Source organism: Salvelinus namaycush, unplaced genomic scaffold (assembly GCF_016432855.1).
Source record: "Salvelinus namaycush isolate Seneca unplaced genomic scaffold, SaNama_1.0 Scaffold803, whole genome shotgun sequence".
NCBI lineage: Eukaryota > Metazoa > Chordata > Actinopteri > Salmoniformes > Salmonidae > Salvelinus > Salvelinus namaycush.
Window position 1 is genome coordinate 80,599 of NW_024061535.1, and position 25,880 is coordinate 106,478.

General features: G+C 45.7%; 1 protein-coding gene across 1 annotated transcript in view; it reads left to right on the forward strand.

Annotated features, from left to right (window-relative positions):
• Window positions 1–25,621, forward strand: part of LOC120042917 (pituitary adenylate cyclase-activating polypeptide type I receptor-like) — a 57,002-nt gene extending 31,381 nt beyond the window's left edge. Inside the window, exons 2-10 of the mRNA XM_038987682.1 lie at window positions 5,046–5,145; window positions 19,166–19,279; window positions 19,919–20,028; window positions 20,213–20,310; window positions 23,719–23,851; window positions 24,591–24,744; window positions 24,935–24,995; window positions 25,285–25,354; window positions 25,526–25,621. Of these exons, the coding sequence (XP_038843610.1) occupies window positions 5,046–5,145; window positions 19,166–19,279; window positions 19,919–20,028; window positions 20,213–20,310; window positions 23,719–23,851; window positions 24,591–24,744; window positions 24,935–24,995; window positions 25,285–25,354; window positions 25,526–25,621 (936 nt within the window). The remainder of the gene's footprint in view (window positions 1–5,045; window positions 5,146–19,165; window positions 19,280–19,918; window positions 20,029–20,212; window positions 20,311–23,718; window positions 23,852–24,590; window positions 24,745–24,934; window positions 24,996–25,284; window positions 25,355–25,525) is intronic.
• The last annotated feature ends 259 nt before the right edge of the window (window positions 25,622–25,880 follow it).

A 25,880-nucleotide genomic window follows, 5' to 3' on the forward strand; every position in this document is an offset into this window, starting at 1 on the left:
TGTCTGTGCTCTTGTAGAATACTGGTTGAGGGGTGGAGATTATGTAGTTAATTATTCCTTGCCCACGAACATTCGACCACCCATCAGAGATGATTACAATACAGTCTGCTTTCTCTATGATTTGCTTGACCTTCACTTGAACTCTGTTGAACTCTGTATCCAGCAAATGAGTAGATAAAGCATGGCTGGTTGGAGGGGTGTATGCTGGGTGAAGAACGTTCAGAAATCTCTTCCAATGCACATTGCCTGTGCGCATCAGAGGTGAACCAGTTGCATACGAGCAAGACATTCATCAGCATTTCTCTGACTACGTTCCTCCATTGAGTCAAACAACTTCTGATTCCAGGAGAACCATGAGCTGTTGCTATCGATAAGGTGTCTGATTCATCATTTTCACCTCGAATAGAAGTAGAGGGACTTTTGTCAGAGGTTGCTTGTTGTGAGCGCTGTGTGAACTTTATGCACTTGGCCAGATGATTATGCATCTTTGTTGCATTCTTCACATATGATTTGGCACAGTATTTGCAAATGTACACAGCTTTTCCTTCTACATTAGCTGCAGTGAAATGTCTCCACACATCAGGTAGTGCCTGTGGCATTTTCCTGTAAAGATTAGAAAAAACAGAGTAAAAAAAAAAAAATACAATTCCATGAGCAGATAAATAAGATAAATATTTCACTGTACATGTGATGGAAGAAGGCATTGTGCATGCAGAGGGTTGCAATTCCATTCCATTCAATTCCATTGAATTGGAGATAGTTTAACCAAAATATGCCACAAAACCTTGAATTGCCTTATATTGCCTTCACTGTTATAAGCTAACTTTTTTGATGAATTAAAGCAACATTCCCCAAATTCCAGGGCTTAACTTCCCATGAAAAATTTCTGGAGAATTCAGGAAATTTACTGTAAAATTTTAGACCCTTTGCAACCCTACTTGTAACCCCACTTTTGAGAAAATGACCCTTGAATGAGGTGGTACACCAACTGGAGAGTTCTTCTTTGTTTACAGCCATTCAACATCGGAAGCCCCACCCTTCTCTTTAAGGATTCACATGTGAGGTCATGTCACATGCACAGGATACAGAAGGTTTAAATGGTACAGTGAAGTGGTTACTTGCATAGTAGCAATATCAAAAATATAAAGTGTCCAGATAAAAATATTTCATAAATATTTTAGCATTATTAGATGACGCTTACCCGACACACTGCTACCCGAAATGCTATAACCCCCCCCCCCAGCCACATCTAGCTAAGTGGATGGGTCTTTATTGTTTAGACCTGTTTACATGTTCATGAAATACAATAGATGGCCATAATCACACCCAGACACACCTGACTAATTTGATGGGTCATGTAATAATCCGGCCTAAATTGAGTCAATTGTTTAGACATGTAGCTAGCTAGGTAGCTAGCTAGCTAGCTAAACAATGAAGCGGCATAATCCCAACTCATACTACTACCAATACAAACACTGTCATAGCTGTAGTATGAATCTGCAGGTAGCTAAAGCTAACAAACTAGGTTCAACGTTAGCTAGCTAACATTAGGCCATAACTAGCAATGCAAATGGATTTCTGATTCATTTAATATTGCTACACAGATCATACAGGTAACGTTAGCTAGCGAGCCAGCAAGCTAGCGTTTGCTAGCAGCTAACTAACAGAACACTTTAACTTGCAATAAAAATGGCTTTCTGACAAAATTAGAAACATATCTGAAAATGTAGCTAAATTCTTACCCGGATACATGGAGCGAACGCTTGAATCGTACTACACAGGCTCTGGCGCTTGTCGGATGTGGCAGGGCTTGAAAAATATTACGAACTACAAAGGGAAACCCAGCCACGAACTGCCCAGTGACGCGAGCCTACCAGACGAGCTAAATGCCTTTTATGCTCGCTTCAAGGCAAGCAACATTAAAGCATGCATGAGAGCACCAGCTGTTCTGGATGACTGTGTGATCACGCTTTTCATAGCCATGTGAGCAAGACCTTTAAACAGGTCAACATTCACAAAGCTGCGGGGTCAGACGGATTACCCTGATGTGTACTCAAAGCATGTGAGGACCAACTGGCAAGTGTCAACCTCTCCCTGACCAAGTCTGTAATACCTACATGTTTCAAACAGACCACCATAGTCCCTGTGCCCAAGAAAGCGAAGGTAACCTGCCTAAATGATTACCGCCCGTAGTACTCACGTCGGTAGCCATGAAGTGCTTTGAAAGGCTGGTCATGGCTCACATCAACACCCCCATGCCGGAAACCCTAGACCCACTCCAATTGGCATACCGCCCCAACAGATCCTCAGATGACGCAATCTCAATCGCACTCCACACTGCCCTTTCCCACCTGGAGCATTGTTTACAGCATCAAGCATTGTTTATAGGGAAAATACGAAGAGGTTATTATTATATTGCGGTATTAAATAAAGTTTAGTTTTTTCCTTTTCATTAGTGAGTGTAGCCCTATAGTAGGCTGGTAATTCTATTATATTGTGACAAACACAACATTACAGTTGGAACTTAATTTGGTCAAAGAAAATGGCTCAACAAAATGAAACAAACACTTATTGCATATTTAAAGAAATTGTTTAAAGCTTCACAAAAGTTTTGAACTGGCTATGCTTATATTGCAGAAATTACCAACAAAGGCGAGTGCCTATCGTTGGCCTAGCCAACAAATGACAGCAATAGGCTAATGCTATTTATTTTACAACAGGCCTACTTTTAACCTACTGTATCTTAAACTAAATACGGACCGCAAAATTAAAAAGACAGTTCAAAATTAATTTAGCCAACGATTTATTTTACAACAGGCCTACTTCTAACCTACTGTATCTTAAACTAAATACGGACCACAAAATTAAAAAGACAGTTCAAACTTAATTTAGCCAACGAAAATGTCTCAACACAATGAAACAAAACACTTTTTGCATATTTTAGGAACTGGTTTAGATTCTTAAATAGGCCTACAATAATGATATATAATAATAATAATAATGATAAAAACAAAAGATAATACAATATTTAAAAGTTAGAAAGCCTGAATAGCAACTTGCACACCATTTGGCCGTGCCAACATTTTTCACATCTTTACTACAATATCACAACTTGTCCCGAGGACCCAGTTTCAGCTGGTCATAAGCTATACGTTTTATTGAGTTGCAATTGGCTGCCACAGATAACGAGCTCACACGCACATTAAATTAACAGGGGTGGGTCCAATCGGGTCCATTCGGTAAATCAATTATAATTGCAGATACCCAAGACCCGTGGCAATTATATCAGGCTCAACCCAGATCCGGACCCATTCGGATCACAGGTCGGATCTCAGAATTTCGAGTCTGTTGGACCCGTGAAGACCTCTAATTCTAATGCCTCATTGTGAATAGCTGTGGATACATGTGAATAGTTTTTATCAAGTGATGTGTTTTTCTTTCATTTTGGACACAAAACTGTCGTTATTTACAGTATCAGTAGTTGTAGACAGTTGTTTTTTTCTATGTTTGTTACTTAGTCATGTCTATACTGGTTCTAGCCAAGAACTGTGGTTCCAGCCAGTCTGTGTATGCGCCCACGTTGTGTTGCTGACGTCAGTAACTCTGGTGAGTATAAGAACCCACACCTCCTATGGTGGTGATGAATATAATATAATAACCTTCTCCCCCATGGAGCTGCTGAGGTTCATAAAGCCAGGATGATGTGGCTGGACCGACGTCTCCCAGGGCTAGTGTGTGTGCGTGTGCATGCGTGCGTGCGTGTGTGGATTGAGGGCTGACACCAGCACAAAGGCTGGACAGTGTCCCCTCTCTCCTTTCCAACCCCCCTTGCCATCCGCAGGCAGCCCAGCTTTGTGTATCCGCCAGCAGGCTGCGTGGGGTGGCAGAGAGGGTCTCTCAGGGCCTGACCTCCATGTCTCTGTACGTGGCTCCAGGCTCCTGGCTGTTGCTATGAGCTTGCCTCTGTATTGTCTTAATACAGTGATGATACAGTGTCTGTTCTCTTCATCTATGGTTCATCTTTATGTGTTGTCATGTTGGGGGTGTTCAGTGTGTGTTCTGGTTTCTGGTGGCAAATGCCCTCTGTGTCCTGGATGGCTTAACTCTTGCCTTTATCTTCGACATTCATGAGTAATGAACATAGCACATTAAGCAGGACTGAGCTAATTCTCTATAGCACGTCTTGTGACTGCTCACTGGTGTGTAAGCAACACAAACAGGTGGATGTACACAGCTAATTAAACTGTGTAAGTGGTTTTCTGTTCAGCGTCCCTCTGTGTATTCCTAATGGTCTACGGTCAATGCTTGTACAGATATAGGATCTTCATTTGATCACCCTGTTACAGGAAATGTAAAACTTTTAGTGTGAGGTTTGAAAAGGCTTGTGAAGTTTTTAATTTCCACTTCCAGACTTGATTTTCCCTTAAGAAAAATGTATCATCCCCAAATCAACTGTCCATTAATTATAATCCACATAATAATTCACATTTTCTTTTGCTGCAAGATTATTTTCCTGCTGTAGGAAACTGTCTCAAATGAATATCCTCCTAATGATCTGTTGTGGTCTGGGGCCTGTATGTCTAAACATGGTGGTCTATAATGATCTGTTGTAGTCTGGGGCCTGTATGTCTAAACATGGTGGTCTGTAATGATCTGTTGTAGTCTGGGGCCTGTATGTCTAAACATGGTGGTCTATAATGATCTGTTGTAGTCTGGGGCCTGTATGTCTAAACATGGTGGTCTATAATGATCTGTTGTAGTCTGAGGCCTGTATGTCTAAACATGGTGGTCTATAATGATCTGTTGTAGTCTGGGGCCTGTATGTCTAAACATGGTGGTCTATAATGATCTGTTGTAGTCTGGGGCCTGTATGTCTAAACATGGTGGTCTATCTGTTGTAGTCTGACCTCTAACCCATGTAAAAAGTTCTGTATGTCACCATATGTGATTAAGAACTAATATGTCAGCTAAGATGACATATAACTAGAATGGTTAAATCCCACTGTTTTGATATATTCTAATGAGATCATGTTTCTGTGTTGCAGGTGTCTAGTCTCCACCACTCTGACTGTGTCATCAAGAGAGAACACGAGAAATGTATGGAGAGGATGGCAGAGGATGACCCAGAAAACGACCTAGAGTTTAGTAGGTTCCGTATGTGTGTGTATGTAGCTGAGTGCTTGTGTGCGTGTGTCTATGTCTATTTGTTTGGTGTATTTACAGTATGTTTAGGCTTCTCCTCTTGTGGGTTTTTGTAGTGTCCGTATTTATACCTCTATTCATATGTTAGAGATTGACGAGGTAACACATTTTGAGATTAAATATTGATGAAACACTTTATTTTCATTAGCAGCCTAGCACCATTGATTCAGCTGTGCTAAACAGTGGCAGTTAGGCAGTAATCTGACAAGTTTAAAGTGACAAGTGTGAATATGGACCATTTACAGACCCAGCAACACACACATACAGATCTCCCCATTTCTGTAATTCAATTTTGCAATGTTAGTGTGCCAGTTAGATTAATTATTGTCAGCTTCAGGTATTCCTCGATTTGCCTTTCAGTTTTTCTATTTAGGAAAACAGGATTTCAGATACAGCCAATCTTTTGGGATTCTAATGTTTTTCAGGGTACATGGTGTCTCCATAATCCACTGATATCATTTTAAAGGTTAGATTTTTGGTTTGCTCTGACATATTCATGATTATTCACACAGTAGTCATACATACATAACTGGTCCCAACGGTAGATGCCAGTTACAGTGTGCTATATGAGACTGACAGACAGAAGGATACTGAGAAGCATTATACTGTCACACCCTGGCCTTAGTTATCTTTGTTTTCATTATTATTTTAGTTAGGTCAGGGTGTGACATGGGGAAGTTTGTGTGTTTTTGTATTGTCTAGGGTGTTGTATGGTTTAGGGGGTTTAGTAGAGTGGATGGTTTAGTGTTCAGTGTAGGTGTCTAGGAAAGTCTATGGTTGCCTGAATTGGGTCTCAATTAGAGACAGCTGGTTATGGTTGTCTCTGATTGGGAGCCATATTTAAGGCAACCATAGGCTTTAGCTTTTTTGTGGGTAATTGTCTATGTCTGTGTCTATGTGTAGTGTTTGTGTCAGCACTATCTAGATTTATAGCTTCACGGTCGTCTGTTTGTTGTTTTGTTTCGTTTCGTTTTCCTTCTGATAATAAAGAGAAGATGTATTTTTCACGCGCTGCGCCTTGGTCCTCTCTCTCACCATTAGACGATCGTGACAGAATTACCCACCAACATCGGACCAAGCAGCGTAAATCAAGGCAGAGTGGCTGGAAGCCCGAGAGGCTCCCCCAAAAATTTCTTGGGGGAGGGCACACGGGGAGTGTGGCTGGGTCAAGTGGGAGAATTGAGCCAGTTCCCCGTGCTTACCATCAGGAGCAGTTGGCTAAACGAAGGTATGAGTCGGAGAATGTGGAGGAGTTATTGGACAGATTGGAGGAAAGTGAAAGGATGGGAGATTATGAGACATTTGAGGAGTTGTTGGTGTTATTGGAGGAGAGCGAAGAGAGAGAGATGTTGATATGGGGGAGCATACAACCAGGTAAGGTTGGGAAGCCTCCTGTGCGTCTCCTGAGCCCTGTACGCACTGTTCCTTCTCCCCGCACTCTTCCTGAGGTGCGTGCCCTCAGCCTGGTACCACCAGTACCGGTACCACGCACCAGGCCTATAGTGCGCCTCGAGAGTCCAGTGTGCCCTGTTCCTCCTCCACGTACTAGCCCTATGGTGCATGTCTCCAGTCCGGTACCACGCACCAAGCTTCCTGTGTGTCAACAGAGCCCTGTTCCTCCTCCACGCACTAACCCTGTGGTGCGTGTCTCCAGCCCATTACCACCAGTGCCTACACCACGCACCAAGCCTCCTGTGTGTCCCCAGAGTCCTGTGCGTCCTGTTGCTGCTCCCCGCACTAGCCCTGAGATGCGTGTCCCCAGCCCGGTACCACCAGTTCCGGCACCACGCACTAGGCCTAATGTGCGTCCCCAGGGTCCAGTATGCCCTGTTCCTTCTCCCCGCACTAGCCCTGAGATGCGTGTCCCCAGCCCGGTACCTCCAGTTCCGGCACCACGCACTAGGCCTAATGTGCGTCCCCAGGGTCCAGTGTGCCCTGTCCCTGCTCCCCGCACTAGCCTGAAGGTGCGTGTCCTTAGCCCGGTGACTCCAGTTCCGGCACCACGCACCAGGCCTACAGTGCGCCTCATCCGGCCAGAGCCATCCGTCTGCCCAGTGCCATCTGAGCCATCCGTCTGCCCAGTGCCATCTGAGCCATCCGTCTCCCCAGCGCCATCTGAGCCATCTGTCTCCCCAGCGCCATCTGAGCCATCCGTCTCCCCAGCGCCATCTGAGCCATCCGTCTCCCCAGCGCCATCTGAGTCATCCGTCTCCCCAGCGCCATCTGAGCCATCCGTCTCCCCAGCGCCATCTGAGCCATCCGTCTGCCCAGTGCCGTCTGAGCCATCCGTCTGTCCCGAGCCATTAGAGCCGCCCGTCTGTCCCGAGCCGCTAGAGCCATTCGTCAGTCAGGATCTGCCAGAGCCGCCAACCAGACAGGATCTGCCAGAGCCGCCAACCAGACAGGATCTACCAGAGCCGCCAACCAGACAGGATCTGCCAGAGCCGCCAACCAGACAGGATCCGCCAGAGCCGCCAACCAGACAGGATCCGCCAGAGCCGTCAGCCAGCCATGAGCAGCCAGAGCCGTCAGCCAGCCATGAGCAGCCAGATCCGTCAGCCAGCCATGAGCAGCCAGATCCGTCAGCCAGCCATGAGCAGCCAGATCCGTCAGCCAGCCATGAGCAGCCAGATCCGTCAGCCAGCCATGAGCAGCCAGATCCGTCAGCCAGCCATGAGCAGCCAGATCCGTCAGCCAGCCATGAGCAGCCAGATCCGTCAGCCAGCCATGAGCAGCCAGATCCGTCAACCAGCCATGAGCCGTCCAGCCAGGATCCGCCAGAGCCGTCCAGCCAGGATCCGCCAGAGCCGTCCAGCCAGGATCCGCCAGAGCCGTCCAGCCAGGATCCGCCAGAGCCAGCCAGCCAGGATCCGCCAGCCAGTCAGGATCCGCCAGAGCCAGCCAGCCAGGATCCGCCATTCAGTCCGGTGCTGCCCTTCAGTCCGGTGCTGTCCCTCAGTCCGGAGCTGCCGTCCCTCAGTCCGGAGCTGCCCCTTATCCTGGTGCTGCCCCTTATCCTGGTGCTGCCCCTTATCCTGGTGCTGCCCCTTAGTCCGGTACTGCCCCTTAGTCCGGTGCTGCCCCTTAGTCCGGTACTGCCCCTTAGTCCGGTGCTGCCCCTTAGTCCGGTGCTGCCACTTAGTCCGGTGCTGCCCCTTATTCCAGTGGGGTTAAGAAAGCGGGTAGTGACTATGGTGGGGTGGGGACCACGACCAGTGCCAGAGCCGCCACCGTGGACAGACGCCCACCCAGACCCTCCCCTAGACTTTATGCTGGTGCGCCCGGAGTTCGCACCTTAAGGGGGGGGTTATGTCACACCCTGGCCTTAGTTATCTTTGTTTTCATTATTATTTTAGTTAGGTCAGGGTGTGACATGGGGAAGTTTGTGTGTTTTTGTATTGTCTAGGGTGTTGTATGGTTTAGGGGGTTTAGTAGAGTGGATGGTTTAGTGTTCAGTGTAGGTGTCTAGGAAAGTCTATGGTTGCCTGAATTGGGTCTCAATTAGAGACAGCTGGTTATGGTTGTCTCTGATTGGGAGCCATATTTAAGGCAACCATAGGCTTTAGCTTTTTTGTGGGTAATTGTCTATGTCTGTGTCTATGTGTAGTGTTTGTGTCAGCACTATCTAGATTTATAGCTTCACGGTCGTCTGTTTGTTGTTTTGTTTCGTTTTCCTTCTGATAATAAAGAGAAGATGTATTTTTCACGCGCTGCGCCTTGGTCCTCTCTCTCTCCCTTTGACGATCGTGACATATACGTATGAGTCTTGACCAAAAATCATTTAAGTCATAATCGGCACTGTTGTTGTTCTGCCGTGGTAGAGAGGAAGTGAAAGAGAATGTGAGACAAAGAGAGGAAGAAATAGAGAACGTAAGAACAAACAGAAAACATAAAGCGATCCTGTGTTGATTATATAACGTGATCTGACAGCCAGTGAGTGACAGCCGTCTCTCTGTGACAGGAAGGATAGATGATGTGTGAAGAGAAGATTACATTGAACCGTAGAGTCTCGAAGCTCCTCAGCCCCACAACCCTCCTCCCAGAACCTGTGACAACCCAGTAAAGCTAGTACAGATCAGGCTGCTTCTACGCACAGTACATTGAGACAGTCTCCAGGCCCCACAGCCTTCCCCTCCTCTCCCCGACGGACCCTGTAACACAGAGCTCAGTACAGCTCAGGATGTTACTACATACAGTATACATGCAGCCTCCCCTGAGTTATTTCACAGAGAAAACCTCTCCTGTGTGGTTTGTTCTGAGAGTATGAACACACCAGCTGTCAAAACAAATTTGTAGAAAGCAGTTGGGGGAGCGAGGACAGAGGATGTGTGTGTGGAGAGGGGGGTGTTGGGGGAATGAGAGCTTGTGTGTGTGTGTGTCCAGACTGTGAAGATGGAGGCTTGGTTGAAGAGCACTCAAGCTAAACCAGCAGAGAGATTGGAGATAGAGGGAGAGTGAGGGAGAGTGAGGGAGAGTGAGGGAGAGTGAGGGAGAGTGAGGGAGAGAGAGAGAGAGAGAGAGAGAGAGAGAGAGAGGGAGAGAGAGAGAGAGAGAGAGAGAGAGAGAGAGAGAGAGAGGGGAAGGGATAAAGAGAGAGTGAGAGAGGGAGGAAGGGAGAGGGAGGGAGGGTAAAATAGAAGGAGGGAGGCTTGGTTGAGGAGCTAAACCAGCAGAGAGATTGGCGATAGACACACATATGACAGATTGATTCACAGGATAAATATGGCTGTGCTATATAACACTGTCTGTCTCTTGAACAGAATGGAATTGTTAGGGGGTGTTTTGTAGGCACATTTTAGAGGTATGATAATAATGTTATGTTATATTATGTCATGTAAAATGATGTTATGTTGTTAGGAGAAGATCATTTGGGGAATGTTACGGAAGTGGCTAGTTGTAGGGCTGGTCCTTGATACTGATGTTGTTTGAGCTGAAGCAGAGATAAACCATGAAGAGCAGATGCTAGGCTGTCAGACTGAATATCTCTCTCTCTCTCTCTCTCTCTCTCTCTCTCTCTCTCTCTCTCTCTCTCTCTCTCTCTCTCTCTCTCTCTCTCTCTCTCTCTCTCTCTCTCTCTCTCTCAATTCAATTCAAGATGCTTTATTGGCATGGGAAACGTATGTTCACATTGCCAAAGCAATGTATATATACAGTGTTGTAACGATGTACAAATGGTTAAAGTACAAAAGGGAAAATAAATAAACATAAATATGTGTTGTATTTACAATGGTGTTTGTTCTTCACTGGTTGACCTTTTCTTGTGGTAACAGGTCACAAATCTTACTGCTGTGATGGCACACTGTGGTATTTCACCCAGTAGATATGGAAGTTTATCGAAATTGGGATTGTTTTCGAATTCTTTGTGGATCTGTGTAATCTGAGGGAAAGTTTCCACCTCATTTTGTGGGCAGTGTGCACATAGCCTGTCTTCTCTTGAGAGCCAGGTCTGCCTACGACAGTCTTTCTCAATAGCAAGGCTCACTGAGTCTGTACATAGTCAAAGCTTTCCTTAAGTTTGAGTCAGTCACAGTGGTCAGGTATTCTGCCACTGTGTACTCTCTGTTTAGGACCAAATAGCATTCTAGTTTAATTCGTTTTTTTGTTAATTCTTTCCAATGTGTCAAGTAATTATCTTTTTGTTTTCTCATGATTCGGTTGGGTCTAATTGAGTTGCTGTCCTGGGGCTCTGTGGGGTGTGTTTGGGAGCAAAGACCCAGGACCAGCTTGCTTAGGGTTCATCTCTCTGTAGGTGATTGCTTTGTTATGGAAGGTTTGGGAATCGCTTCCTTTTAGGTGGTTGTAGAATTTAACGGCTCTTTTCTGGATTTTGATCATTAGCGGGTATCGGCCTAATTCTGCTCTGCATGCATTATTTGGTGTCCTACGTTGTACACGGAGGATATTTTTGCAGAATTCTGCATGTGGAGTCTCAATTTGGTGTTGGTCCCATTTTGTGAATTCTTGGTTGGTGAGCGGACCCCAGACCTCACAACCATGAAGTGCAATGGGTTCTATAACTGATTCAAGTTTTTTTATTCAGATCCTAATTGGTATGTCGAATTATATGTTCCTTTTGATGGCATAGAATGCCCTTCTTGCCTTGTATCTCAGATCGTTCACAGATTTGTGGAAGTTACCTGTGGCTCTGATGTTTAGGCCAAGGTATGTATAGTTTTTTGTGTACTCTAGGGCAACGGTGTCTAGATGGAGTTTGTATTTGTGGTCCTGGCGACTGGACCTTTTTTGGAACACCATTATTTTGGTCCTACTGAGATTTACTGTCAGGGCCCAGGTTTGGCAGAACCTGTGCAGAAGATCTAGTTGCTGTTGTAGGCTCTTCTTGGTTGGTGACTGAAGCACCAGATCATTAGCAAACAGTAGACATTTGACTTCAGATTCTAGTAGGGTGAGGCCGGGTGCTGCAGACTTTTCTAGTGCCCTCGCCAATTTGTTTATATATATATTGGAGAGGGTGGGGCTTAAGCTGCATCCCTGTCTCGCCCTGTGGGAAGAAATGTGTGTGTTTTTTACCTATTTTAACCACACACTTGTTGTTTGTGTACATGGATTTTGTAATGCCGTATGTTTTTCCCCCAACACCACTTTCCATCAATTTGTATGGCAGACTCTCATGCCAAATTGAGTTGAAGGATTTTTTTAAATCAACGAAGACTTTTGCCTTTGTTTTGGTTTGTTTGTTTTTCAATTAGGATGTGCAGGGTGAATACGTGGTCTGTCGTATGATAATTTGGTAAAAAGCCAATTTGACATTTGCTCAGTACATTGTTTTCACTGAGGAAATGTACGAGTCTGCTGTTAATGATAATGCAGAGGATCTTCCCAAGGTTGCTGTTGACGCATATCCCACGGTAGTTATTGGGGTCAAATTTGTCTCCACTTTTGTGGTTTGGGGTGATCAGTCCTTTGTTCCAACTATTGGGGAAGATGCCAGAGCTAAGGATGATGTTAAAGAGTTTTAGTATAGCCAATTGGAATTTGTTGTCTGTATAGTTGATCATTTCATTGAGGATACCATCAACACCACAGGCCTTTTTGGGTTGGAGGGTTTTTATTTTGTCCTGTGGTTCATTCCAGGTAATTGGAGAATCTACTGTGTTCTGGTAGTCTTTAAAAATGCTATAGATGGAGCGATTGTAGTTTGGAAACCTACCAAAAAACAATTAGGCAACAACAAATTCAACCCCTTTCAGTCAACTTCCTGGACAAAACGTTCCACTGTAATAGTGAAGGTGTAAACTTGGCAGTAGAAAATCTTAACAGTATATTTGACCTATCAGCTTCCCTATCAAATCTAAAAAATCTCAAATAGAAAACCGAAGAAAATGAACAACAATGACAAATGGTTTAATGAAGAATGCAAAAGTCTAAGAAATGAATTGAGAAACCTGTCCAACCAAAAACATAGAGACCTGGAAAACCTTAGTCTATGCCTTCACTATGGTGAATCACTAAAATAATACAGAAATACACAACGGAAAAACAAGGAACAGTACGTCAGAAATCAGCTCAATGTAATTGAAGAATCCATAGACTCTAACCACTTCTGGGAAAATTGGAAAACACTAAACAAACAACAACACGAAGAATTATATATCCAAAATGGAGATGTATGGATAAACCACTTCTCCAATCTTTTTGGCTCTATAACAACAAACAAACAGCAAAAACATATACATGATTAAATACAAATCTTAGAATGAACTATTAAAACTTCTTATGGCTGCATCCCGCTACCGGGATCGATATGACAGCAGCCAGTGAAAGTGCAGGGCGCCAAATTCAAACAACAGAAATCTCATAATTAAAATTCTTCAAACATACATGTGTCTTATATCATTTTAAAGGTAATCTTGTTGTTAATCCCACCAACGTGTCCGATTTCAAATATGCTTTTCAGCGAAAGCACTACAAACGATTATGTTAGGTCACCACCAAACCACAATAAGCACAGCCATTTTTCCAGCGAAAGATAGCTTTCACAAAAAGCAGAAATAGAGATAAAATGAATCACTAACCTTTGATTATCTTCATCAGATGACACTCATAGTGTCACGTTCGTCGTAACATTTAAGTGAGGAGGACCAAGGCGCAGCGTGATAACAATACATTCTCTCTTTAATGAAGACGAAAACGAAACGAACACTATACAAACTAATCAAAACAACAAACAGACGAACGAGAAGCTATACAAACAATAAGTGCAGACACTGGCAACTTACACATAGACATAGACAATCACCCACAAACTACCTAATGACTATGGCTGCCTAAATATGGCTCCCAATCAGAGACAACGATAGACAGCTGTCTCTAATTGAGAACCAATCTAGGCAACCTAAGACATACATACACCTAGACTAAACACTGCCCCATAAACATACAAAAACCCCTAGACAATACAAAACACATATATCCCCCATGTCACACCCTTGCCTATCTAAAATAATAAAGAAAACAAAGATAACTAAGGCCAGGGCGTGACAGTACCCCCCCCAAAAGGTGCGGACTCCGACCGCAAAACCTGACACAGAAGGGGAGGGTCCGGGTGGGCCTTCTTACGGCGGCGGTTCGGGTGCGGGGCGTGGACCCCACTCCCCCATAGTCCAAACCCACTTTGGTGGCGCCTCTGGAGCGAGGACCCTTACCGCGAGTTCCGGACTGAGGGGCAGCTCGGCTCTGGCCGGTCCTGGCTGACTGACGGCTCAGGCGTGTCCTGGCTGACTGACGGCTCTGGCAGGTACTGGCTGACTGACGACTCTGGCAGGTCCTGGCTGACTGACGACTCTGGCAGGTACTGGCTGACTGACGGCTCTGGCAGGTCCTAGCTGACTGGCGGCCCCGGCAGGTCCTGGCTGACTGGCGGCACTGGCAGGTCCTGGCTGACTGGCGGCTCCGGCAGGTCCTGGCTGACTGACGACTCCGGCAGGTCCTGGCTGACTGACGACTCCGGCAGGTCCTGGCTGACTGACGACTCTGGCAGGTCCTGGCTGACTGACGACTCTGGCAGCTCCTGGCTGACTGGCAGCTCTGGCAGCTCCCGGCTGACTGGCGGCTCTGGCAGCTCCTGGCTGACTGGCGACTCTGGCAGGTCCTGACTGGCGGGCGGCACTGGCAGCTCCTGACTGGCGAGCGGCTCTGGTGGCTCCTGACTGACGGGCGGCTCTAGCGGCTCCTGACTGACGTACGGCTCTAGCGGCTCAGGACAGACGGGCGGCTTTGACGGCTCAGGACAGACGGGCGGCTCAGACGGCGCTGGGCAGACGGGCAGCGCAGGCGGCGTTGGGCAGACGGACAGCTCAGACGGCGCTGGGCAGACGGCAGACTCTGGCCGGCTGAGGTGCACAGTAGGCCTGGTGCGTGGTGCCGGAACTGGTGGTACCGGGCTAAGGACACGCACCTCAAGGCTAGTGCGGGGAGCAGCAACAGGGCGCACAGGGCTCTGGAGACGCACAGGGGGCTTGGTGCGTGGTGCCGGAACTGGTGGTACCGGGCTGGAGACACGCACCACAGGGCGAGTGCGTGGAGGAGGAACAGGGCTCTGGAGATGCACTGGAAGCCTGGTGCGTGGTGTAGGCACTGGTGGTACTGGGCTGGGGCGAGGAGGTGGCGCCGGATATACCGGACCGTGAAGGCGTACTGGCTCCCTTGAGCACCGAGCCTGCCCAACCTTACCTGGTTGAATGCTCTCCGTAGCCCGACCAGTGCGGGGAGGTGGAATAACCCGCACTGGGCTGTGCTGGCGTACCGGGGACACCATGCGTAAGGCTGGTGCCATGTACACCGGCCCGAGGAGACCCACTGGAGACCAGATGCGTTGAGCCGGCTTCATGGCACCTGGCTCAATGCCCACTCTAGCCCGGCCGATACGAGGAGCTGGGATGTACCGCACCGGGCTATGCACACGTACAGGAGACACCGTGCGCTCTTCCGCATAACACGGTGTCTGCCCGTACTCTCGCTCTCCACGGTAAGCCCGGGAAGTTGGCGCAGGTCTCCTACCTGACTTCGCCACACTCCCCTTTAGCGCCCCCCCCCCCAATACATTTTTGGGGCTGACTCTCAGGCTTCCAGCCTCGCTCCCGTGCTGCCTCCTCATACCACCGCCTCTCGGCTTTAGCTGCCTCCAGCTCTTCACGAGGGCGGCGATATTCTCCAGGTTGTGCCCAGGGTCCTCCGCTGTCCAGAATTTCTTCCCAATTTCATGAGTCCTGCGATCGCTGCTGCTGCTTTTTCCCACACTGCTTGGTCCTAGGTTGGTGGGTGATTCTGTCACGTTCGTCATAACATTTAAGTGAGGAGGACCAAGGCGCAGCGGGATATCAATACATTCTCTCTTTAATGAAGACGAAAATGAAACGAACACTATACATCTAATCAAAACAACAAACAGACGAACGAGAAGCTATACAAACAATAAGTGCAGACACTGGCAACTTACACATAGACATAGACAATCACCCACAAACTACCTAATGACTATGGCTGCCTAAATATGGCTCCCAATCAGAGACAACGATAGACAGCTGTCTCTAATTGAGAACCAATCTAGGCAACCATAGACATACATACACCTAGACTAAACACTGCCCCATAAACATACAAAAAACCCTAGACAATACAAAACACATACATCCCCCATTTCACACCGTGGCCTAACTAAAATAATAAAGAAAACAAAGATAACTAAGGCCAGGGCGTGACACATAGGACTTCATGTTACACAATACATGCATGTTTTGTTTGATAAAGTTCATATTTATAACAAAAAATCTGAGTTTACATTGAGGCGACTAGATTGACTAGTTCCAAAAACATCAAGTGATTTTGCATAGCCACATCGTTTCAACAGAAATACTCATCATAAATGTAGATGATAATACAAGTTATACACATGGAATTATAGATATACCTCTCCTTAATGCAACCGCTGTGTCAGATTTCCAAAAAACTTTACGGAAAAAGCAAATCATGCAATAATCTGAGACGGAGCTCAGAACAATAGCCAAATTAGCCGCCATGTTGGGGTCAACAGAAACCAGAAAATACATGATAAATGTTTCCTTACCTTTGATGAACTTCATCAGAATGCAGTCCTAGGAATCCCAGATCCACAATAAATGCTTGATTTGTTCGATATTGTCCGTTATTTATGTCCAATTAGCTACTTTGGTTAGCGCGTTAGCGGTAAACAATTCCAAAGTCACAAAGCGCATCCACTATAACGTGACGAAATGTCCAAAAGTTCCGTAACAGTCAGTAGAAACATGTCAAACGATGTACTGAATTAATCTTTAGAATGTTGTTAACATACATCTTGAATAATGAGGTCCTCCTCATGTAAAGGCGCGTGTTCAATGCGTGGCCACCTCATGGCAGTGATTACTAATTCCTGTCTCCTTCGGCCCCCCTTCACATTAGAGTCATCAGACAAAGTTCTATTGACTGTTGACATCTAGTGGAAGCCGTAGGAAGTGAAAACTCATCAATATCTCGCTGTAATTTCAATGAGAGCTTGGTTGAAAATCTGCCACCTCAGAAACAATTCAAACAGGAAGTGGAACTTCTCAGGTTTTTGCCTGCCATATGAGTTCTGTTATACTCACAGACATAATTCAAACAGTTTTAGAAACTTCAATGTTTTCTATCCAATACCAATAATAATATGCATATATTAGCAACTGGGACTGAGGAGCAGGCAGTTTACTATGGGCACCTCTGTGCACCTTTCATCCAAACTACTCAATACTGCCCCTGCAGCCATAAGAAGTTAATATTACTCAGTTCCTTTGGCTTTGATGCCTCATGATTGAGTATTGCTCTGTTCAAGTAGACTGTGATTTTGCTGTGGTCTGATAGGGGTTTCAGTTGGCTGACTGTGAACTCTCTGAGAGATTCTGGGTTGAGGTCAGTGATAAAGTAGTCTACAGTACTACTGCCAAGAGATGAGCTATAGGTGTACCTACCATAGGAGTCCCCTCGAAGCCTACCATTGACTATGTACGTACCCAGCGTGCGACAGAGCTGCAGGAGTTGTGACCTGTTTTTGTTGGTAATGTTGTCGTAGTTGTGCCTAGGGGGGCATATGGGGGAGGGAATGCTGTCACCTCCAGGTAGGTGTTTGTTCCCCTGTGTGCTGAGGGTGTCAGGTTCTTGTCCAGTTCTGGCATTTAGGTCGCCACAGACTAGTACATGTCCCTGGGTCTGGAAATTATTGATTTCCCCCTCCAGGATGGAGAAGCTGTCTTCATTAAAGTATGGGGATTCTAGTGGGGGGATATAGGTAGCACACAGGAGGACATTTTTCTCTGTTAAGATCATTTCCTTTTGAACTTCTAGCCAGAGGAGGCAGGCAGCCTAGTGGTTAGAGAGTTGGGCCATTAACCTGAAAGGTTGCTAGATCGAATCCCTGAGCTGACAAGGTAAACATCTGTTGTTTTGCCCCTGAACAAGGCAGTTAACCCACTGTTCCTAGGCTGTCATTGTAAATAAGAATTTGTTCTTAACTGACTTGCCGAGTTAGTGTGGTAGTGTGCTAATATAACACTGTGCCATGCCATGCCATACCTCTCTCTCTCTCTCTCTCTCTCGCTCGCTCTCGCTCTCTCTCACTGTCTCTGTCTGCCTCTCTCTCTCTTTTTCTCTGTCTCTCTTTCTTTCTCTCCGTCTGTCTTAATAGAGATGCAGTTTCTCAGACCTTGGTTGCATCTCTCTGATGCTATTTTCACTGTGGCTCGATGCGGCTGGAATTAAAACAAGGCCAAACACACTGACCCCTTTTCTCTACATAAAGGAAGAGAGGGAAAGAGGAAAGAGAAAGAAGAACTCAATGTTGTCTCTCTTCTTATGTGACCTGAGCATGACTGTGACCGTGTGAATGTTTAACTGGGAAAGAGCGAGAGAGAAAGAGAGAGAGAGAGGGAGAGTGGGAGAGGTACAGAGGGAAGGAGTATGGGAACAGCCAGAAGTAGGTAGACAGGACACAGTAGTGGAAGAACACCATCACCACCTTACACTCCACCTACAGGGAAAGAGAGAGAAAGAGGGAGCGAGAGAGAGAGAGACAGAGAGAGAGGGAGAGAGAGGGAGAGAGAGAGGATGGAAAGAAAGAGAGGGATAGAGTGAGAGAGGGAGGAAGGGAGGGATAGAGGGAGTATGGGAGATGGAGGGAGGGAGGGTGATAGAAAGAGGGAGGTCTCTATGGTTGTGAATATCAATGACTGGGAGACTGGCAAAGTCACCGTCAGTGTTATTAGACTGCCACACAGCTACTCACCCCCCTACATGCACACACACACACACACACACACACACACACACACACACACACACACACACACACACACACACACACACACACACACACACACACACACACACACACACACACACACACACACACACACACACACACTACCATCTATGACATACTGAGTGTTTTTGTATTCCTCACAGCCCTCCAGACAAGCCTGACAAATCTCATCACTCTACACACCATCCTAGGGATAGAGGCTCTGGTCAGTAGTTCATTACAAAGGGAATAGAGTGCAATTTGGGATGCAGACAGAGAGACACTAGAGCAGTACCAGAAAACACCCATTTACCATTTTTTGCATTATACAAACTGAGCAGTTGCATCTGTCTTGGCCTCTAGTGCCATCTGCTGGCCAGATGTGGCCTTGCCGAAAAAGGGATTTACCATTGAGGTTGTGCTATCCCACGGATACCCCATTGTAACATCGGTACTTCCACAGTATTTACACTGACCACAGAGTTAACTCAGGTTTTCGGTTCAATACCTGTTTCTAATCTATAACATCAGATCTTTGTCTTTCAAAGGTGTTTTTCCATCAACCACAGAAGAAGGTCTAAGAATGTTGTGAGTGTTGTGCTCTTTTTATTGAATCATGGTACTCACCATCTCTGTGTTGTGTTGTGCCCCCAGGGTGCCCATGGTTGTGGGATAACCTGACGTGTTGGCAGCCTGCCCGGGTGGGAGAGGTGGTTGTGGTCAGCTGTCCAGAGCTCTTCATCCAGTTCATGAGCGAGGAGGACGATGGTCAGTGACTGACAGCTGTCAATCATCTCAAGACTTTGGGCATGACTCTGTCTATTTGTTTTATATTAACATCCACATTGTACATCTATTGTAACTAACATTGATTTGTACCTCTTGTCTTATCATCTGATAAATACAGTGAGCTCTAAAAGTATTGGGACAGTGACAATTATTATTATTTTTGTCTCTGTACTCCAGTACTTTGGATTCAAAATGATAGAATGACTATGTGGTTAAAGTGCAGCCTGTCAGCCTTAATTTTAGGGTATTTTCATCCATATTGGGTGAAACATTTAGAAATTACAGCACTTTATGTACATAGTCCCCCCATTTTAGGGGACCAAATGTATTGGGACTAATTCACTTACATGTGTATTAAAGTAGTCAAAAGTTAAGTATTTGGTCCCTTATTCATAGCATGAAATGACTACATGGAGCTTGTGACCACACATTTGTTGGATGCCTTTGCTGTTTGTTTTGGTTGTGTTTCACATTACTTTGTGCCCAATAGAAATGAATGGTAAATAATGTATTGTGTCATTTTGGAGTCACTTTTATTGTAAATAAGAATAGAATATGTTTTGAAATGTTGAATCTACTGTATGTGCTAACCATTAACATTGTTTATTATGTGTGTAGAGCTAGGGAAGGTGAGTCGTAACTGTACGGAGGGCGGCTGGTCTGAGACCTTCCCTCACTATGTGGATGCCTGCATGTTCGACGAACCCAACGGAACCCACGAGCATCCGGTGAGCACTCCACACTGTCTTATCCTCACTCTCATCGCCCATAATCCTTAGCCTGGATGCCAGTCTGTTTCTGCTCTCTTGCCAACTCCTTATGGTCATGCCATACATAAGGGTATATGTATCAGTCTGTGTTAATATCCCTGATAAATATGTGTTCTTGATTTACTGTTGTTGTTCACTGCAGGACATGTACTACGTGTCGGTGAAGGCTCTGTACACGGTGGGGTACAGCACCTCTCTGGTTTCTCTCTGTACAGCCATGGTCATCCTTTGCAGGTTCAGGTGAGAAAGGTCACCAGAGGTCAAAATCCCAAATCCCACTCAGATCAAATCAAATTTTATTTGTCACATGCGCCAAATACAACAGGTGTAGACCTTACGGTGAAATGCTTATTTACAAGCCCTAACCAACAATGCAGTTTAAAAAATAACTAAAACAAAAAATACCTTAAAAAAAATAAGAATAAGAAATAAAAGTAAAAAATAATTAAAGAGCAGCAGTAAAATATCAATCATGAGGCTGTATACAGGGGGTACCGGTACAGAGTCAATGTGCGGGGGGCACCGGTTAGTTGAGGTAATTGAGTTAATATGTACATGTAGGTAGAGTTATTAAAGTGACTATGCATAGATAATAACAGAATAGCAACAGTGTAAAAGAGGGGGGGGGGGGCAATGCAAATAGTCTGGGTAGCCATTTGATTAGATGTTCAGGAGACTTATGGCTTGGGGGTAGAAGCTGTTTAGAAGCCTCTTGGACCTAGACTTGGCGCTCCGGTACCGCTTGCCATGCAGTAGCAGAGAGAACAGTCAATGACTAGGGTGGCTGGAGTCTTTTACAATTTAGGTCCTTCCGCTGACACCGCCTGGTATAGAGGTCCTGGATGACAGGAAGCTTGGCCACAGTGATGTACTGGGCCGTACGCACTACCTTCTGTAGTGCCTTGCGGTCGGAGGCCGAGCAGTTGCCATACCAGACAGTGATGCAACCAGTCAGGATGCTCTCGATGGTGCAGCTGTAGAACCTTTTGAGGATCTGAGGACTCATGCCAAATCTTTTCAGTCTCCTGAGGGGGAATAGGTTTTGTCGTGCCCTGTTCACGACTGTCTTGCTGTGCTTGGACCATGTTTGTTGGTAATGTGGATACCAAGGAACTTTAAGCTCTCAACCTGCTCCACTGCAGCCCCGTCTATGAGAATGGGGGCGTGCTCGGTCCTCCTTTTTCTGTAGTCCGCAATCATCTCCTTTGTCGTGATCACGTTGAGGGAGAGGTTGTATCCTGGCACCATATGGCCAGGTCTCTGACCTCCTCCCTATAGGCTGTCTCATCGTTGTCGGTGATCAGGCCTACCACTGTTGTGTCATTGGCAAACTTGATGATGGTGTTGGAGTCATGCCTGGCCATGCATTCATGAGTGAACAGGGAGTACAGGAGGGCTCTGAGCCCGCATCCCTAAGGGGCCCCCATGTTGAGGATCAGCGTGGCAGATGTGTTGTTACCTACCCTTACCACTTGGGGGCGGCCCGTCAGGAAGTCCAGGATCCAGTTGCAGATGGAGGTGTTTAGTCCCAGGGTCCTTAGCTTAGTGATGAGCTTCGAGGGCACTATGGTGTTGAACGCTGAGCTGTAATCAATGAATAGCATTCTCACATAGGTGTTCCTTTTGTCCAGGTGGGAAAGGGCAGTGTAGAGTGCAATAGAGATGGCATAATCTGTGGATCTGTTAGGGCGGTATGCAAATTGGAGTGGGTCTGGGGTTTCTGGGATAATGGTGTTGATGTAAGCTATGACCAGCCTTTCAAAGCACTTCTTGGCTACATACATGAGTGCTAGGGGTCAGTAGTCATTTAGGCAGGTTACCTTAGTGTTCTTGATCACAGGGACTATTTTTGGTCTGCTTGAAACATATTGGTATTACAGACTGAGGTTGAAAATGTCAGTGAAGACACTTGCCAGTTGGTCAGCGCATTCTACACGTCCTGGTAATCTGTCTGTGAATATTGACCTGTTTAAAGGTCTTACTCACATCGGCTGCGGAGAGCATGATCACACAGTCGTCCGGAAGAGCTGATGCTCTCATGCATGTTTCAGTGTTACTTGCCTCGAAGTGAGCATAGAAGTAATTTAGCTCATCTGGTAGGCTTGTGTCACTGGGCAGCTCTCGGCTGTGTTTCCCTTTGTAGTCTGTAATAGTTTTCAAGCTCTGCCACATCCGACGAGCGTCGGAGCCGGTGTAGTATGATTCGATCTTAGTCCTGTATTGATGCTTTGCCTGTTTGGTGGTTCGTCGGAGGGCATAGCGGGATTTCTTATAAGCTTCCGGGTTAGAGTCCCGCTCCTTGAAAGCGGCAGCTCTACCCTTTAGCTCAGTGTGGATGTTGCCTGTAATCCATGGCTTCTAGTTGGGGTATGTACGTACAGTCACTGTGGGGATGACGTCATTGATGCACTTATTGATGAAGCTAGTGACGGTTGTGGTGTACTCCTAAATGCCATTAGAAGAATCCCGGAACATATTCCAGTCTGTGCTAGCAAAACAGTCCTGTAGATTAGCATCTGCTTCATCTGACCACTTTTTTATTGACCGAGTCACTGGTGCTTCCTGCTTTAATTTTTGCTTGTAAGCAGGAATCAGGAGGATATAATTATGGTCAGATTTGCCAAATGGAGGGTGAGGGAGAGCTTTGTACGCATCTCTGTGTGTGGAGTAAAGGTGGTCTAGAGTTTTTTTCCCCTCTGGTTGCACATTTAACATGCTGGTGGAAATTTGGTAAAACTGATTTAATTTCCCTGCATTAAAGTCCTCGGCCACTAGGAGTGCCACCTGGATGAGCCTTTTCCTGTTTGCTTATGGCGGTATAAAGCTCATTGAGTGCGGTCTTAGTGCCAGCATCGGTCTGCGATGGTATGTAGACAGCTACAAAAAATACAGATGAAAACTCTCTAGATAGATAGTGTGGTCTACAGCTTATCATGAGATACTCTACCTCAGGTGAGCAAAACCTTGAGACTTCTTTAGATATCGTGCACCAGTTGTTGTTTACAAATATACATAGACCGCCACCCCTTGTCTTACCAGAGGCTGCTGTTCTATCCTTTCGATACAGTGTAAAACCCGCCAGCTGTATGATGTTCATGTCGTCGTTCAGCCATGAATCGGTGAATCATAAGATATTACAGTTTTTAATTTCCCATTGGTAGTTTAATCTTGCTCGTAGGTCATCGATTTACTTTTCCAATGATTGCATGTTTGCCAATAGAACGTATGGCAGTAGGGTTTTACTCGCTCGCCTACGAATTTTCAGAAGGCAGCCTGACCTTCATTCTCCTTTTCTCCGTCTTCTCTTCACGCAAATGTCATATAGGTACCTGTGTTTCTAGCTAGAACAAGAGAAACACAGAGATGTTCGGGGAGCTTTCTTCTAATTATTTTACATGCAGAAGGACTAGATGGCTTGTAAGATTATTATTATTATTATGTAAATTAATAACAGAACATAGAACATGTCAGATAATAAAAGACAAGATCATATAAAAGTCAAGACATGGTGCTTTAGTGTAACAGACTATACAGTAGGTGGGATTGCTTGTTTAGAGATTGGTTGACCCAGGTTTTGTGGATGTTGTTGTCTGAGCTGTGATTGGCTGTGGTTGTTGTTGTCTGAGCTGTGATTGTCTGTGTTCACAGGAAGCTGCATTGCACCAGGAACTTCATCCACATGAACCTGTTTGTGTCATTCATTCTGAGAGCCATCTCTGTCTTCATCAAGGACGGGGTTCTGTACGCAGAGGAGGACAGCAACCACTGCTTCTTACACACTGTGAGTAGGCATACCACACACACACTGTTAGTTAATGATGGGGAAACTAAGCTTTCTGAAGCATTGAGCATTTCTAGCCTATTGTGTCGGAAATAGGTTCATTACTCGAGGCCTTGATCAACACATCGTACACTTGTGGCACCTACTGGTCAAAAGAATTTAGGGCAGCCAAATGATTATAGATGACGTCGCATATGCCGTAGCACGTGCGCAGGGTAGCCTTTTTGCCTTCTACCGAAAACAATACCAAACCAATCAGGTGGTTGTTCGACAAAATTAAGCTTTGGCCGCCATTGGTCACGTGCTCCTGATGAAGTGATACAAGCATCGGCACACTGCTTCGAAGTAAACTGCTTAGTGATTACAACACCTGCCTCGGAGCGCCGGTATCAAAAGTAACATTACTACCGTTAGTCACACACAGACAAAGACATACTGTACACACACTCACACACATCCTGAACCACCTGTCCGTCTTTCTCTCTCTCTCTCTCTCTCTCTCTCTCTCTCTCTCTCTCTCTCTCTCTCTCTCTCTCTCTCTCTCCCTGTCTATGTCTCTCTGTCTATGTCTCTCTCTCTCCCTCTCTGTTTGTCTGTCTCTCTCCCTGTCTATCTCTCTGTCTATGTCTCTCTGTCTCTCTCTCTCCCTCTCTCTGTCTGTCTGTCTCTCTCTCTCTCTGTCTATGTCTCTCTCTCTCTCTATGTCTCTATGTCTCTCTCTCTCTCTCTTTCCCTGTAGGTGGAGTGTAAGGTGGTGATGGTGTTCTTCCACTACTGTGTCCTATCTAACTACTTCTGGCTGTTCATTGAGGGCCTGTACCTCTTCACTCTGCTAGTAGAGACATTCTTCCCTGAGAGAAGATACTTCTACTGGTATACCATCATTGGCTGGGGTGAGACAACAATCATCATGTACTGTTTATCTAATCAAACTGAATTCATCAAGTGAAACAGGATAATGTGTGTGTGTGTGTGTGTGTGTGTGTGTGTGTGTGTGTGTGTGTGTGTGTGTGTGTGTGTGTGTGTGTGTGTGTGTGTGTGTGTGTGTGTGTGTGTTTATGTGTGAGTTTTTTGTGTATTTAGGGACCCCCACTATATGTGTGGTGATATGGGCAGTACTCAGGCTGCACTTTGATGACATAGGGTGAGTTACCAATACCATCACACTCAATTGACTATATTATGAAGGTAATGATGGTAATGATGACAATAGTAAATGTACATGATTCTTCAATATTTCTGTATTTGGCCCTTTCCCCTCCCTCCCTCCCTCTCTATCTCCCTCCCTTCTTCCCTATTGCCCTCCCTTTCTCCATCCATCCCTCCCTCCTCCCTCCTTACCTCCCTCGTTCCCTCTCGCCTTCACTCTTTCCCTCCCTCCCCCCCTCTCTCTCCCTCCCTCCCCCCCTCTCTCCCTCCCTCTCTGTCTCCAGGTGTTGGGATATGAATGATAATGCTGGTATCTGGTGGGTGATTAAGGGACCTGTGCTGGCCTCTATCATGGTGAGGCACTAATCAATTATCAATTCAATCACTTATTGATTACTATAAATGTTGATAAATTACACTATTTAAAAATAACTAATTCAGTCAAATGAATAGCTGTTCAATACCTAAGACAGATTAGTGAATATAGGCATTTGTCCTGTAAATACACATCTTATTTTTCTACAGATCAACTTTGTCCTCTTCATCGGCATCATAATCATCCTGGTCCAGAAACTGCAGTCTCCAGACATCGGTGGGAACGAATCCAGTATTTACCTGTAAGTCACAAGAAGTGTGCTTGTGTGTGAAATTGTATCTACTACAGTAGTGGCTCTTTCTATTGTTCATCATGTCATATGTTTTTGGCTATTCTATATACCAGTTGGTTCTGTATGTTGGTCCACTGTTGATGATGTCATGAGTATGTTATCAAATCAAATCACATTTTATTGGTCACATACACATGGTTAGCAGATGTTAATGTGAGTGTAGCGAAATGCTTGTGCTTCTAGTTCCGACAGTGCAGTAATATCTAACAAGT